The 15,242-nt window shown below is 52.8% G+C and overlaps 2 protein-coding genes and 1 pseudogene across 13 annotated transcripts in view; 1 reads left to right on the top strand and 2 right to left on the bottom strand.

Annotated features, from left to right (window-relative positions):
- CDON (cell adhesion associated, oncogene regulated) overlaps positions 1-1,958 on the top strand; it is a 101,450-nt gene extending 99,492 nt beyond the window's left edge. For 8 of the 11 annotated variants that reach the window (XM_077964626.1, XM_077964624.1, XM_015116072.3 and 5 more), the window contains one exon: positions 43-1,692. In XM_077964626.1, coding sequence (XP_077820752.1) covers positions 43-206 — 164 coding nt within the window. In that variant the 3' untranslated portion in view covers positions 207-1,692. Of the gene's footprint in view, positions 1-42 lie in introns of all 11 variants that reach the window. The other 3 variants (XM_077964625.1, XM_077964629.1, XM_028834144.2) reach the window with 1 other exon arrangement.
- A 2,834-nt stretch (positions 1,959-4,792) lies between these two features.
- VSIG10L2 (V-set and immunoglobulin domain containing 10 like 2) lies at positions 4,793-9,241 on the bottom strand. Its single transcript, XM_077964630.1, has 3 exons — positions 9,022-9,241; positions 5,431-5,483; positions 4,793-5,278 (listed from the first exon to the last, which is right to left on the bottom strand). The coding sequence occupies exons 1-3, from the start codon at positions 9,239-9,241 to the stop codon at positions 5,213-5,215; spliced, it is 339 nt and encodes a 112-aa protein (XP_077820756.1). The 3' UTR covers positions 4,793-5,212.
- Positions 9,242-9,919: 678 nt separating this feature from the next.
- On the bottom strand, positions 9,920-14,551 carry LOC144334488 (V-set and immunoglobulin domain-containing protein 10-like 2 pseudogene; annotated as a pseudogene). Its single transcript, XR_013404371.1, has one exon. The product of XR_013404371.1 is annotated as a V-set and immunoglobulin domain-containing protein 10-like 2 pseudogene (transcript).
- Between the last annotated feature and the right edge of the window lie 691 nt (positions 14,552-15,242).

Raw genomic sequence — 15,242 nt, 5'->3', positions numbered from 1 at the left:
CTTTATCATTTGATAATGCTCCCAAACCGTTCTGTGTTTCAGGAGACAGCTGTGCCCATTCAGAAACAGAGAACAACATTGTAAGTTGGAATGCTCTTATTTCGCCACCTGTCCCAGAGGGCTGTGCTGAAAAGACAACGTGGTCTCCGCCTGGCATTCCTTTAGACAGCCCGACAGAGGTCCTTCAGCAGCCCCAGGAAACCTGAGGATGTGCAAACAACCAGTCATTTTCTGACTTCAAGCCAGTAACTGCACAAAACAGGCCTGGGAGTGAACTGTGTGAAGGACCTTAATTCAAATCAGAGAAAATCATTATTTATTTTTTGAGTAGTAATGTCATATGAATGTATCTTAAAATGTGTGCCCTTTTATATTATTTATGCCTTAAATGTTTTCTTCCCCATTCCTTCCTGCCCCTCAGTAGGAAACAACCTTGTTTTGCATAGTATTCAGTCACCTGGAGGGCCGAGGGGTCCTTCCATGTTTTCTAACAGCTACAGTGACAGCAAGAGCTCCTCATGCAAAGGATCCCATCTCTTGGCTGTTTTGGCTGAGAGGGAATGCAGGGGCCAATTGAAGGTTGCCACCAGCTGGGTTTTCAGGTAGAAAATGGTCTTTTAATAGTGTATTCTCAGACTTTTTTTTTTTTTTTTTTGAGATGGAGTCTTGCTCTGTCATCCAGGCTGGAGTGCAATGGCTTGATCTCGGCTCACTGTGACATCTGCCTCGCGAGTTCAAGCAATTCTCCCGCCTCAGTCTCCCGAGTAGCTGGGACTACAGGCATACAGGCACCTGCCACCACACCCGGCTAATTGTTTTGTATTTTTAGTAGAGACAGGGTTTCACCATGTTGGTCAGGCTGGTTTTGAACTCCTGACCTCAAGTGATCCACTGGCCTCCGCCTCCCAAAGTGCTAGGATTACAGGCGTGAGCCACCATGCCCGGCCTGTATTACCAGACTTTCTGAGAACACTTTGAAGTCAACTGCAGTTGTGACCCATGTTTATAATAGCAGACCTGGCTGGCGAATTTTACAAGAGTGCCTTCCACAAAAGTGGTGATGTGACCTGTTGACTTTCTATCTGCACGTGGGCACAAGTGATGTTCAGTTTGCTAGGCACTAGTCATGGTGTTGTGGACATGGTGGAGTGTAAGGTCTTGATGAATTACGGCAGTATGCAGAAAAGAAACCAAGGCCAGAGAGACAAATAATGCCTAATGTCCCACTGCTTTAAAATTACATTAATTTATCAAATGGCTACTATGGGGCTCTCTTTGACCGTTTCTAGGAGTAGGAACAAAATAAGACATTAAGTGGTGGCTTGAAGAGAAAGATACACATTTTTAGAAGAAAGAAAGGGGAAGGCTGCAGGGAGCCCGTCTTGGTGGGAGCTCTCCAGTCTGTTGGATTAGCGTAGGAATATGCTCATGGTGCCCTGACGCTGAAACTAGTCATCCCGCATCTCCAACATAGGCAGCAGCCTGCAGGGGTGAGTGTCAGAAAAGACTTACGTTGGAAGAAAAGAGTTTTTTGGGTTTTTTTTCCTGAAATTTCCTGATACCTCTTTCAGAATGTCACCCTTGTAAACAGGCACCCAAAGCGTTGGTCAGCAGAGCTCCTGAGCACGGCTGCCTCTGCGTGACAAGGACATTTGCAGCTGCCTTTGGAAGGCTCTTCACATTAAAAAGCAATAATTATATCAGTGTGTTTCATAGCTTGAGTCAAGCTTTCAAGGATCACTGCTCCTTTTTGCATTATGCATCCGTTTGGGGAAAGAAACAGAAAATTATTCTCTTTATATAGAGTCAAGCAATTCCAGCAGAAGTGAAGAAATGTTAGTTTCCCAGAAATCGCAGTGAAATAGAATATAATACTATGTTAACCAACTTTCTGTATAAATGCATCATTATTCCCTTACATATGTCTATATATTTTATAATAGAACTGTTAGTGAAAATGTGCTTGTTTAAGCTGGGTCACTATGCAAGAGTTACTTCCAGTAGAATGTAGTGAATGTAATTCCCTAGTCAGATATTAGGGATGCTGTAGACCCAAGTTCTACATTCCAGATGTCCGTGCCTCTAGTATACTGGATTTATTCTTCATGTTGCTTAGATGCAATTAGCTCTGGAGGGGGATAGCTGCATCCCTTATTTCTGGGACTAGCAAAGGACGAAGTCCCAGCACACAGAATATGAAAGCATACCCTGTGTTAGCCAATCAAGTTACAGCAGTGCTGTCACAAAGGGAGTTTTAGAAAACAGGCGAGTCAATGTCCATAGACAGCCATTTTGATTCAGGAAACAGGTGTATTAGCATGAGCCTTAGGTCATGAACTGCTTTTAAAGTTGAGTTTGAATATGGGATCTGTCCACGAGGAAGAGAAAATGGCTTTACCTTTAGGACAATCTCATTGTGGACTGCTTTATTTATATTATTAGTAACGCTGTTTTAAGTGTTATTCTTTTTATTGTATTTTATTTATAAAAAATGCCTTTATATATTGAAATATATAAATATATATATATACACACACACACATATATATATATATAATTGCCTTTATGTTTAGGCGGTATGAGTTCTCCCTAAGCGTGAGTTGGCTCTGAACTTTTCTGCCCTGCACAGGCACCCAAACAGTCCTACCTAATGTCACTTCACCAGGAAATGAGAGGGCATGGTACGGTGTGAGAGAGAGCACTAACACGTGTTGAATAACTGCTGTGTACCAGGCACTGTGCTCGGTGCTTGTTACTGTTAACTCATTTAACCCTCACAACACATCTACAAAGTTGGCATTAAAATCCCCAAGTCACCCAGTGAGCCATGGGACCTGAATCCGAACCCAGTTTATCTGGAGCCATAATCTGGGCTCCTCCCATTTTTCCATCCTGCTTTCCACAAGCATGGCGGTTCACTCTTTGGATAGAACCAGTCCCGTTCCGTATGCTGTGATCTGTCCCTGCTGTGCAATTCCTCCGAGGCTCCAGCTCCGCAGCTGAAGAAGCTGCCCTCTGGCCTCTGTGGGCAGAGCTCTGCTTATGACTTCGTCTTCCAGGAGTCCACATTTCTCCCCTTGATGCACCCGTCTGCCACCTCCACCTGGAAATTTGAGCTTTACTGTGCTCAGTGATCAGGAAATTGGTCAAGCCTCTTCATGTTCCTTCTCATCTAGAATTCTGTGTGATTGTTTTAGCGGTAAACTGCCCTGCTCCCACTGTATCATTTCACTATCTCCTTTTAATGTTTTCCTTTCAGTTTTGCACTGACAGTCTGGTGTCAGGTGCTGCCAGGGTGCAAGTGAAGTGGCAATGTTCTAAACCTTTGGAAGTGTTCTTAGCAAAAGCCTTTCTTTCTGGGTTTTGTTTTTGTCAAATGAGTCTATGAAGACTCAGTGCATCCATCTTGGGCTGAGCGTGCCACAGATCTCATTCCAGCTCCAGCGCTGCCAGGACGTGAAGTTCATGATTGAATTTTACCTGTGTTGCTCTCTTTTAAAGTAATGACTTTGAGATGCATGCTTTGTATCATATTGAAAAGTATGTTTGATTTTCCTTAAAGTTGTAATGTTATGTGTGAAACTGTACATATTTTAAATGATGTAGCTTTGGCAGGTTTTATTTGGTTGACATGATTTTATATTAAAAGAGAACGCTGCTTTCATATAGCTTAGCCCCTGAAGGCGGGGCTACTCCCTGTTTGTACAACGCTGCTTATAGTTTGTGACTGGGGTGGGCGAATGTCTTCCTCTGAAATTCTTTGGAGCCTCCACCCCGTCCTCCCCTGAAACTCCCCTGTGCACACCCCTTCTGTTCTGGCTGCAGAGATCCAGGCCCCGAAGGAGCAGGATCTTGGGCAAGTGTTTTAGGGGAGGCTGAGACCCTGCCTGAGCCTGGGGGGCGATGTGGAGGCAGGCCCAGCTCCTCCGGGCAACTTTGCATTTGTTTGGAAGGAAGGGAGGTGGGTAGGAGAGGAGCTTGGAAGGATGAGGAGGAGCGGTCCTGCCTCACACATTGTCTATTTTTACCGTTAACCTAGGGCCACATTGTTATGAACTCCAGTATAGAAATTTAGCCTTGTGAAAAAGTGTTGTTTTACTGCCCTAAGAAGATACACATCTCTAGGCATCTCTGACCAGAAAGCCAACAAAGTCTTTTGCATCGGGTGTGGCCCTTTTGTATTTTATTTCCCGTATTTAAATCAGCCTTCCTTATACCCTAGCCCCAGTGCTGAGAGCTTTGAGGGTAGCTGAAACCCCTTATCTAATAAAGGCTAACTCTGAGAACCACAGAACCATCTTCGGTTTCTCAATTTTCTGGCTCCTTTCAGGCGCCACTTCCCTTGTGCTGGCGGGTCACCCGTTGGCTTTCTTGCCGTTTCTTCTCATCTGTGTCTCCTGCAGAGGCGGCTTGGAGTCCCGAGTCTTCTAGTCAGTTGAACAAGCATTCATTTGTGTTTTCACCCAGATTGCAGACACACACACAAACACACACACACACTTGGAGCTAGTGAGTCATGCTGGCAGCTGACATTGTGACTCTGGAACAGCCCCGGTGTTCTGTGGGCCAGCTCCCCCAGCCTGGGGGCGGGAAGCTACATCCGCAGTACCTCCGCTCTGTATCTTGTGGGCTGGGACTCCTGGAGTCGGGCCACTGCAGCGTCAGTGATGTTCTTAAGCTACGGTTGAGCGAAGGAACACACGCCTACACACCTTGTTTGTCCCCACTGGCCACACCTGGGACCCAGCCATCAGCCTCTCTCTGCGGGAGTTGCAATGGAAATAGCCCTCTGTTGGCATGGACATCAGCTCTGATTTATTTAGGAATTGCTCCATCCAGACTTTGTTCTGGAAGCAGCTAGCTTGCTCATACTTCTGTAGCACCACAGACGGTTCCCAGTACCATGGCTGTCACTTGCCCTCAGACACCCAGTGATCCTTCTCTCCCAATTGTGGGTCCTCCTCCTCGTCCTGCCACCTCTGTCTTCCACAAGCTGGGCCAGGGCTTCTCTTGTAACCATGTCACTTAGGGCCTTGCACCAGTTGGAAAGACTGGCTGTTAAGTGAAAGTGGTAGTTGGTGTCTTAGCTACGTTGGTTTTACGACCAAAGTCTGACAGAAACGCTCTTCCCAAATCCCACCTGCCTTCCCTAAGCCTATCTGCATCTTCCTCTTTGGACCTCATGGTGTTGCAGTCACTGTGATGGTGACATTCACTGGAGCATCCGTGGTTTCTTGTGCAGGATCCAAACCTGGGGTGGTGGTTGGTGTTTCAAGGCCTAGGAAAAGCGTATGTGGGCAAAGAACAGAGAGATGCTTTGGGAGTGTCCAGATGTTCCTAGAGCTCAAGAGAGACCAAGCGTCACCCTCAGCACCCAGCAGTGGTCGCCTTGCACACGAGTCGTCTTTTTCTGGATATAGTCGTGCTTACCTGCCTGCACCTCAGCATCTTCTCTGGAGCCCCTCTGTTGGTGCCTTTGCTCCCTGAGAGTGAAGTGGGAGAGTAAAGTTAGTGGCAACTCACTTCCCTCGCTTTCCTTTCCAACTGGAGGAAAGCCCTAGCCCCCAGGATGACGGGTTCCACACTCACATGGGAACAAGCAGTTGACCAAGGCCTGTAGGAAGGAAAAGAAAAGGAACATTACTTGGCCAGCCCAGCAGAGATCCCAGGAGAATGGCCCTCTCTTTCCCAATGGGTCTGTACTTGGGCCTCAGCAACCCAGAAGGGGATGGCCCCAGGTGCCTGAGTTGGGGGTTTGAGCCCTGAATGGCAACATCTAGCACTGGGGAGAGGGTCAGAATTAAGGAAGAGCCTAGATTCTTCTCCCCCGGGAGTGCTGCATCTCTTTTGGATAGCTCAGGGTCTGGCCACCCTGTGGGATCAAGCAGCCCTTCCCTTCCCATTCCCACTCACAGGGGAAAGTCTCTGGGTGCCGGGCAGCATACTGGAACACCAGTAGAGAGGCCACCATTGCCACCACCATTCCTGTGCCTGCTGCACCCAACACCGCTGGGTAGGCACTGAAGGGGGGGTCCGCTAGGAGGGGAGAGCACAGGTTACATGGTTTCGAGCCACTGCAGAACTTGGGCCACAGTGGCTTGTAGGGAACCACCAGGGTTCTGGAGAAGCGGTGCCCTGCTCATCCAGTTCCCCCTGCAGCTGACATGCGGGACCCAGAGAACCCGGAGATCAGGTCTCTCCCAAGGAACACAGCGCTCTGTCTGCCTAGTGCTGTGGGGTTTGACTCTCCTGCCAAGTCCCGTTTCTGGTGCAGAAGGCAAAAGTCTGGTTATCTTGGCGGCTTGGGGCTGAAGGAAAGTATGCCATAAAATAAGGAATTCCCAGGATGGAGAGGGAGCAGCAGGAAGCCGAGAGCCTGCCTGTAGCCCTGGAGGGGAGACTGAGGCACAGAGTGGGCTCCTGTTCTTAGTCACCGGCACCTTTTCCTTCCTCTCTATTCTGATCACATGAATTAGGGTTCCTAACCCTCAGCCTGGAGCCTCCTGAGCCCCCCAGGGAGGGACGGGAAAGAGCCGTGGTGATTATCTGAGGGGAGAGTGGAGAAGAGGACGGGCTGGGGACGGGAGAATTCAGCAGGACGGGAGCAAATGAACAGAGGAGGGGGTGCTCTGTGAAGAGGAAGATGAACCAGGGGCCAGTGCTTTGGAGAAAAGGTGGGTCCCTCCCTGGCATTAGCTGGCACCTGGTATCTTCACCTCAGAGGGATGTCCTGCAGTGTGGTGATTCAGAGCCAGGATGCGGAAGGCATAAAGGACCCCGGGGTCCAAGCCTCCCAGCCGCCGGCCTCGGCTCTCCGGCTCGATGTCACTAGCTGCCGTCTCCCACGCCCCAGCTCCTGGGCCCAGGGCACTGGCCTTCCGCTGCACCAGGAAGCCCGTCAGGTTCCCGGGGCCTGCGATGGCCCATTGAAGCTGCACCTCTCTCCGGTGCCTCCCGTAGGTCAGGCGGCTGATGGTGACGTTGGGAGGAGCTGGATATCCTGGGTGAGGGTGGGGACACAAAGAGGCACATGTATACCTACAACCACGTGAGCTTGTGCCCCCAGATTTGCTCCTGTCGAGAGGCAGCCTGGCTGTGTGGAAAAGGCACTGGATTGGGGTCTGTGGACCTGAGAAGCCCTGTCTTGTCCCATCAGTTTTTTCATGTATAAAGTGAAAGGGAGGCTATGCTGCCTGCATGGCGTTCTGTCTGCCATGAGTGCACCAGAGTCACGAACATGTTACCCATCTAGCTCTTGAGTCCTGCCTATGCCCAAGGAAGCTCAAGCGCTCACATTTTGGAGCGGGGAATCCTTGTGCCTTTCCACTTAAAGCACTCTGTGGCTGTTGGTCTCCCAGCCCCCACCTCACCACACACACACACTCGACCCCTCACTCACTCAGGACCTCCAGCAGCACGCTCCGACTGCTGTTACCCACGGCGTTGCGGGCCACGCATTGGTAGGTGCCCCTGTGGTGTGCTGGGTCAGCATCGTAGATGCCCAGGCGCAGCTGGGCACCCTCAGGGTGCAGCATGAATCCTGAAGTGCCATGGTCCACCTGCTGTTGTTGAGGCCCCAGCCAGAGGAGCTGGGCAGGTGGTGTGCCCCCGCGGAGCGAGCACTCCAGCCAGGCCTCTCCCCCCTCCAACACTGACACGCGGGGCTCAGCCACGTCCAGCTGTGGGGCTTCTGCGGGGACAGAGAGGAAGAGGCTGGCTAGTGGGAGGGCCTGGGGACAAGGTGCTGGCCAGCATTGGAAGGGATGGAGAGGAGATGGAGCGGGAGTGCTGCAGAGTTGATAATGAGGCTAGTCTGGGGCCAGTCTGCTTTCTCTTCACGTTCCCATTCTACGCCAAGTTCCTGTCGCAGTGTGCTCCAGGGATGGCTGATATAGGATAAAATCAGCAGTGTTCCTCCCTGCTCCTTCTCTGCCCCACCCTAGCCTCAGCTCCTGCAGGCAGGGGCCCTGCCTTACTGGTCTCTGCATGAACAGCCCCTTCCAGCACCTGTCCTCCCTCCCACTAGTGGCCCCCACCTCCTGGCTGGCTCCAGGCGTAGCGCTGGGCCCATAGCAGGCACTCAGATTTTATGGACTGACTTATTAAAGACCCAGACTCTCAGGTGTCAATGAATCTCCTACGATGGAATTTCCGGTCCTGAGACTGAGTAATAGGGAAGGAAATATTTGGGGTTGAGGCCTCCCTAGAGCCCTGAGAACATGCTAGTTACCAAGCCTTTGGAGACCAAGAAGTAAACCATTCTGTGAGAACTGTTGTGTGTGACAGCTTCTCTGTTTGCTTTTCTTACATTTTTTTTTTTTTACTTTGATATGTAATTCTTTTTTCCTGGTTGCAGTAAATAGACTGGCAGAGCCAGATGAAGACAAGGAGGAACCAGACCAAAACCAGAGTAAGAGAGGTAAAGAACTGACTTTGGAAACATTAATGCAAATCAACAGTATAATCAGGCATCTCTCTTACGCAAATCCATGTAAATGAAGACTATGCAATTGACATTTCCATGTCACCTAGATCAGTGCTATCCAATATTGTAGTGACCAGCCACGTCAATATGGGAACTTGAAATGTGGCCAGGCCAGATTGAGATGTGCAGTAATTGTATATATACCAGATTTTAAAGATAAGATGTCAAATATCTAGTTAATAATTTTTATGATTACATGTTGAAATGATAACATATTGGATATATTGAGTTAACTAATGTGTTTCACGTGTTTCTTCTCCTTTTTAAATGTGCCTGCTAGAATATTTTAGATCACATATATAGCTCACATTATATTTTTATTATACAACTCTGACCTAGCCTAACCCCCTCATTTTATGGATCAAAGAAAACTTGAGTCCCTGGGAGCTCAGCTCCTACCTACCTCCTAGCTTCTCCGTCCTCACTGACTCGCTTTCCATGCCAGCACAGCCACCCCCCAAGATCTCTTTCTCCTGGTTCCAAAGGGTTGCTCCTCCTGTCCCAGTCCCAGAACAAACTCGCTAGCCCCTACTCACCCAGCTGGAGGTGGCAGTGGGGGTCAGAGGTCCTGAGCAGGTGAGTGCCCCGGCAGGTAAACTCTCTGCCAGCCAGATCTTCCTGGGCCTGCAGGAGGTGAACGGCCGTCGAGGAGCTGCTACTGCCCAGGGGCTGCTGCTGTTCGTCAAGCCAGCTCAGCGTGGCGGGGGGCTCGCCGCCAGGCCACTCACAGCTCAGCATGATGAACTGGTGCCCCATTGTGGCTGTGCTCCAGCAGGTGGGCCTCCCAAGAGGCTCCCCTGGAAAGAATGATGGCTCAGCATGGCCCTGTGGAAGGAGGAAGGGCTTGGCACATCCGCCCTATCCCCCTTCCTTCATTTGTTCCTTCACTCCCTCCTTCCTTCATCACTTTGTCACTCATTCATTCACACACTCATCATTTATTGATGGCTGATCATGTGCCAGGGAAATGGTGGGAACAGACATTAAACAATTATTATGATTTAATGTGTGCTAGAATATAGACAGAAAGACAAACTCTCTGGGGCTTCCAGAAAGAGGACAGGATGACCTCTGAGCTCTGTCTTGGCTGATGGCTGGGAGTTTCTCTCTGCACACTTGGCAGAGAGAATGCTGAAGGCAAATTTCAAGCCCAACATGCGTCAGAGCGGTAGAAGGGCAGTGTAGGGGCAATGAGAGGCTGCTGACCCTGAAGGCAGGGACAGTGGGGAGGTGTCAGGGCTCCAAGGCCGAAGTGAGGAGGACAGAGCACAGTGTGGATGGGAAAGATGGGAGATGGGGACTGAGAGCTGAGTGCCGCCCACCTGCTTGTTACGTGGCATGTTTTGGAGCCTGCAGTCTGGAGCGCCACCCAGATCCCAGGCCCTCCGGCTCTCCCCTGACCTCTACCCACACTCTGCCTGGAATGTCAGAGCCCTGGGGTTTCCTGTGTCCACTCACAGAGCGTGACTGTGCAGAGGGCAGGCGGTGCCAGGGCTGGGTGCCGGCCAGTGCAGGTGAAGATGCTGCCACTGGAGAGCTGGGCGGCTGCATGACTCCAGGTGACGTTGCTGGGGGCAGTAGGGCCAGGTCCCTGGGGTCCTTCCCACTGCAGCTGTGCAGGCGGAAGCCCCTCAGGCCAGGCGCAGAGCAGAGTCACAGCCCCGGGGCTGGGATGCACTGCACAGGAGGGCTGTCCCTCAGGGGGATCTGGATGGGGAAGTGAGTGAGGCTGGGGCAGGCTCCACTGCCAGTGCCCTGCAGGCCCCAGGCCAGGCAGGGGAGTCTGGAGGCCAGGGGTGTCAATGGGTAGAGGAGTAGGGAGAAGTGGGTCAGGGGAAAGATCGAGTCTCTCTGAGGGGCTGGTGAGGAACAGGCTGAGCTCTCAGGTGAGGGGCAGGAGGTTACCAAGTGTACAGGAGTTTAGAGTCCCCAAGGAATCCCAGAGACCCCATGGAAGACCCCATCTCCCATTCTCATCTTTGCCTCTGGGCACCCAGGAGCCAGCACACCTTGCCTCACTGCCATCGCCCTTCTCTGTGCCTCAGTTCGGTCCACAGGGCCATGGGAATAATCACTTAGTGGCGGGAGGCTAGTAGTGTCGGTAGCTTCCCTGCTTCCCTTCCCCTCCCCATAGTTTTCTTGTCCTCTTTCTCTGCCCTCCAACCCCACTTGGTCAGAGACGTCCCTCCAACAAGAGCAACTTCGGCACGCCTCTCCACGGGGCAGCTGGGTCTGCCTGAGAACAGGCCCACAAAGGCTCCAGCGTGAGTTGTCCCCAGGCCAGGTCTGGGCGTCACCCGACCCCACACTCACAGTAGATGGTGAGCTGGACAGTCGTCTGGGTGCGGGAGTCCAGGTAGCTGTTGTGGGCCAGGCAGGTGTACAGACCCGTGTGGACACGGCCTGCTCTGGCGATGATGTAGGTAGGCCCCGTGTGGACTTGCGTGTGGTCACGGAGCCACACGTAGTGACTAGGCGGGTTGGAGGCGGCCAGGCAACTCAGGGTCACCTCTTCCCTCTCACTGGCCCAGAAGCCCTCCTCAGCGAGTCCCAGTGGCTCCATGGTGATCACAGGCTTGTCAGGACCATCTGGAGAGCAAGGAAGGCCGGTTACACCTCCCCAACGTCATTCCTTCATTCACGCACATGCTCATCTCTGAATGTATGCATCAATCCTGGGGGCATGTAGTATGCTCTGGCCTGTGTCCACCCTGAGGCTAGGCCCTCCTGGAGCTCAGAGTCCAGGGATCATGGGCAAGTCCAGGCTGCTCAGGGCTTATGTGTGGAGGTGAGCGCCCTGGGCTGTGGGCGCTTCCTCGAGGGACTCCTGGGTTGGGCCAAGGTGGGGCAGAAGAGAGGAAGGAGACCAGTGTTCCCCATGCGCCTGAGACTGAGGGGCTCTTGGAAGCAGAGAGGCAGCCACTGTAGACTTCAGGAGTCAGATACCACAGTGGGATGATGCCCTGAGCCGGATCCCAGCAGCCGCCTCCTTTCACTTCCTGGGACTCCACCTTCCCCTCTCTCCTGTGTTCCAAGCTCGGGGTCACCATCTTCGAAGCTCTCCCTGACTCCCAAGGAGTTGTGAATTCTCTGCCTGCTTCTAGTCTGCTCCTGCCTCTTTCTCAAGAACTCTCCTGCTCACCTGCCTCCTCAACAGTCCTCAGTTCACGATTTCCACAAACCGCCACTGTGAAGACCGATCAATAGGACGCTATTGGTCCTTGCTCCTTAAAACGTCTAAGACCAGCGCTGTCCAATAGGGGGATGCCAGCCACAGAATTTTTTTTTTTAACATTTTCTAGTAGCCAAATCTTAAGTAAAAGTGACCAAACCCAATCAAGCAAAAAACAAAAACCACCAACAGGTGTTTTACTATTTAACCAAATATATCCAGAATGTTATTTCAATATATAATCAATATAAAAGTTACGGATGAGGTATTTTACATTCTTTCTTTTGGAATAAATCTTCAAAATCAAGTGTGCCTTCCATGCATACAGCACAGCTCCATTTGGATTGGCTCCATTTCAAGTGACCGAAGATACACATGCGTGGCTGCCGTGTGGGACAGCGAGCTCTAGGCCACCCTGGCCTTCATCTTTCCCCCAGGGCTTCTGATTTCTAACTTCAGGCTTGCTGCCCTCTCCTCCCACTGTGGCCCCACCCCCTGTCTCCTCGGGGTCCCGCTGGTTTCTGAGAGCCCTCCAGGCTCAACCTAAAGGCAGACTTTCCAGGCCGCCAGTGAAATCGCGAGTGAGATTGTAAGCATGAATGTATGCACGTTTTCCTGGAAAAGGGTGTCCGTGACCTTAAAAAGGCTAACAGCCTGGGACTAGAGCTGCACTGGACACCAGGGGCACAGCACCCCGTGACTCTTGCCTGCTGAAGACTTCTAGAGGGCGGAACACTCCCGCAGAGGAGGGATTTGGAGAGTTCTGAGGTGTGGAACCTGAGTGTGGATGGGGAGGTGAGTGTGAGCCCTGACAGCCCCCCCACCACAGTCTGACTCACAAATGACGTCCAGGAAGGCCCCGTCACTGCTCAGCCTGTTCACGGAGTTGCGAGCACTGCACATGTACCAGCCTAGGTGCGTCCGGTTGACCGGGTCCAGCCGGAATAGTGGCTCAGTGACCCCCACCAGGGCCTCTCCAAGGCCTTGGGATGCCTGATGCTGCCAGGCAAAGGTCACAGGCTCTGTGCCCTCCCGCACTGCACACGTGGCCACCACGGAGGCTCCCTCCACAGGGGACGGGTTACTCAGTCGCACTTGAGGCTTAGACACCGGCACTGGCCAGAGGAGGGAGAGGCCCGCCGTGTTATTACAGACCCAGGACACGCCCAGCTGTGTCCGGCACCCCCACCCCTGCTGGCTGGGGACTCACCGGCCCACCCACCCTGACCATCCCGTCCTCATCACCCCGGCTTTCCTCAGTCCCTGGAGTGGGGCGCCCTTTAGAACCTGGACCCCCCCACACACACAGGGAATGGGCAGCACACATGCAGAGATCCAAAGCAGCCCGCGGACCGGCTGCAGCCGGGGCCAGGCCTCACCCAGCACGGCCAGCGTGACGTGGGAGTAGGCAGTGTGGAGCTGGCCACCAGCCACGTGCAGAACCTGGCATAGGAAGTGGCCGCGGGCACCCTCTCGAAGTTCCCCCAGCACCAGGCTGCCGTTCCTCAGACTCACGACTCCCAGAGCCGAGGCGATGGCCTCCACCTTGGACATGGCTCCATCGGTGACGGCCACAGGCCGGGGAACCAGGGAGCCCAGCGGGGTGAAGCTCCAGAGGACCAGCAGTGGGGCAGGCCCAGAGCCACAGGCCAGCTCCACGGAGCCACCTCGCACTCCCTGGACAGACACCACCTCCTCTGCAGGGGCCTCGGGAGTCGGGTGGGGCTGGCCTGGGGAGAGAAGGGGCATAGCAGGACTTCTGGGCTGCTCTGGGCTCTCCTGCACGCCCTGCCTTGCCTGGAGCCTCTCTTTTTGGTTCTGCAGTCCCGAGTGGCCCAGGCAGTGTTCAGGAAGACCACATAAAAGCTTTTCTGGAGTTGGTGGGCAAGAGACAGTTTCCGCGGGAGCCTCCGGCTGTCCTGCTTGGAGGCACTGAAGGAGGGGTTGACTGAAGTCAGAGAATGGACTGGAGCAGAGATCCCCACTCCTCATGGGCCACTAGACCATTCAAAAGGCAGATTCGTGGGCATCACCCCAGACTATGGGGTCGGACACCCGCCGCAGTGGGGAGGGGCCAGGGCCCAGGAATCCACATTTGTAACAAGCACCCCAAGATGAGGCTGATGATCAGTCCTGTGATGACGGTGACCCTGGAGATAAGGAGATCTGCATGGCCGCTGGCAGCTTGGGTCTGGAGTTCCCTGTGTAAGGATTCCAGGAGGATCCCTGGGCTCATCCCACCCTGTTCCAGTCGCATTGCAGCAAGGGGAAGAGGACACTGCCCGCATCAGCCCATCCAGCATTCATTCAGCTAAGCATAGAGTGCTGGGGTCACAAGGACAAATGAACCCCCCATCCCTGCTCTCATGGAGCTCCCAGTCCATCAGGGACCAGCCATTAAGTAGTTCCTGTGGAGTAAGTCACTCAACAGGTATTCTTGGCTCAGGGCCCAGCCCTCAACCGCAGCCTAAGCCCAAGTACCATGTTCCCCGCTATCCCCTCACATGCGGTCAGGGTGGGCCTCATGCCATAAAGTGCTGAGGGGCCTCAGCAAATTTGCATGAAAATAAGTGCCTGGGGCCGGGCTCAGTGGCTCACACCTGTAATCCCAGCACTCTGGGAGGATGAGGTGGGCGGATCACCTGAAGTCAGGAGTTTGAGACCAGCCTGGCCAACATAGCAAAACCCCGGCTCTACTAAAAATACAAAACTTAGCTGGGCACGGTGGCACACACCTGTAATCCCAGCTACTTGGGAGGCTGAGGCTGGAGAATCGCTTGAACCCAGGAGGCAGAGGTTGCAGTGAGCCGAGATCACACCACTGCACTCCAGCCTAGGTGACAGAGCAAGATTCCGTCTCAAAAAAAAAAAAAAAAAAAAAAAAAAAAGAATAAAAATACGTAACCCGGAAACCAATTTCTTCCAACCCCATGGACATTGCTTTGGCCTGAGATGCCAGCATCTCTCACCTGGATTATGGCCATGATCTCCTGATTGCCCTAATCCCCCTCAAAAACCGGCAACTTTCTGAAACCTAGATCTGACCATGCCACTCCTAAGCTTACCACCTCACAGTGGCTCTCAGGATGACTCCAGCTTCTCAAGGTAAAGCAAAGTGCTATCACCTACATGGCACATAGTAGTCACTCAGTGAACGCTAGTTAAATGTCTAGCGGATGAATGACTGAATGGACTTGATGCAATGGCTACACAAGTGCAAAAGGAGGATCCCTCAGGAAGAGGCAGGAATAGTGGGATGGGAGTGGGAAATGAACCCCCGGGGGGATCTGAGTATCACTCACCTGAGGCCCTCAGGTGCAGAAGGCAGAGGCGTATCAGCAGCAGGAGGCTGACCGGGTCGTGCTGGGCCCTCTGACCCACCATGGCCCCATCTCCCCGGTGGCCACCCACCTGAGGCTCCTGCCTGACTTGTAGGCCCCTTCTACCCAGAGCAGAGCCCAGCCCTGGGAGGATGGTGGTCTGGCTCAGGTTGCCAACTTCAGCCCTGCCCATGCCTCCACTCCTGCTCTCCTGTTACCCTCAGTGCCTCGATGACTCGTGAATTATTTACGAGATGATTCACTC

Source organism: Macaca mulatta, chromosome 14 (assembly GCF_049350105.2).
Source record: "Macaca mulatta isolate MMU2019108-1 chromosome 14, T2T-MMU8v2.0, whole genome shotgun sequence".
Classification (NCBI taxonomy): Eukaryota; Metazoa; Chordata; class Mammalia; order Primates; family Cercopithecidae; genus Macaca; species Macaca mulatta.
Note: the sequence above shows the minus strand (reverse complement) of the source record. Positions and strands in the feature narration are given on the sequence as shown.

Bases quoted from the DNA above. Each gene is read 5' to 3' on its own strand.
- VSIG10L2 (XM_077964630.1), bottom strand. From the start codon at position 9,241: ATGGGGCACCAGTTCATCATGCTGAGCTGTGAGTGGCCTGGCGGCGAG. The intron at 5,484-9,021 runs GTGAGTAGGGGC...CTTCACTCTCAG, and splicing joins CCACTGCCACCTCCAGCTGG to GGAGCAAAGGCACCAACAGA. The intron at 5,279-5,430 runs GTAAGCACGACT...CGCTTTTCCTAG, and splicing joins AGATGCTGAGGTGCAGGCAG to GCCTTGAAACACCAACCACC.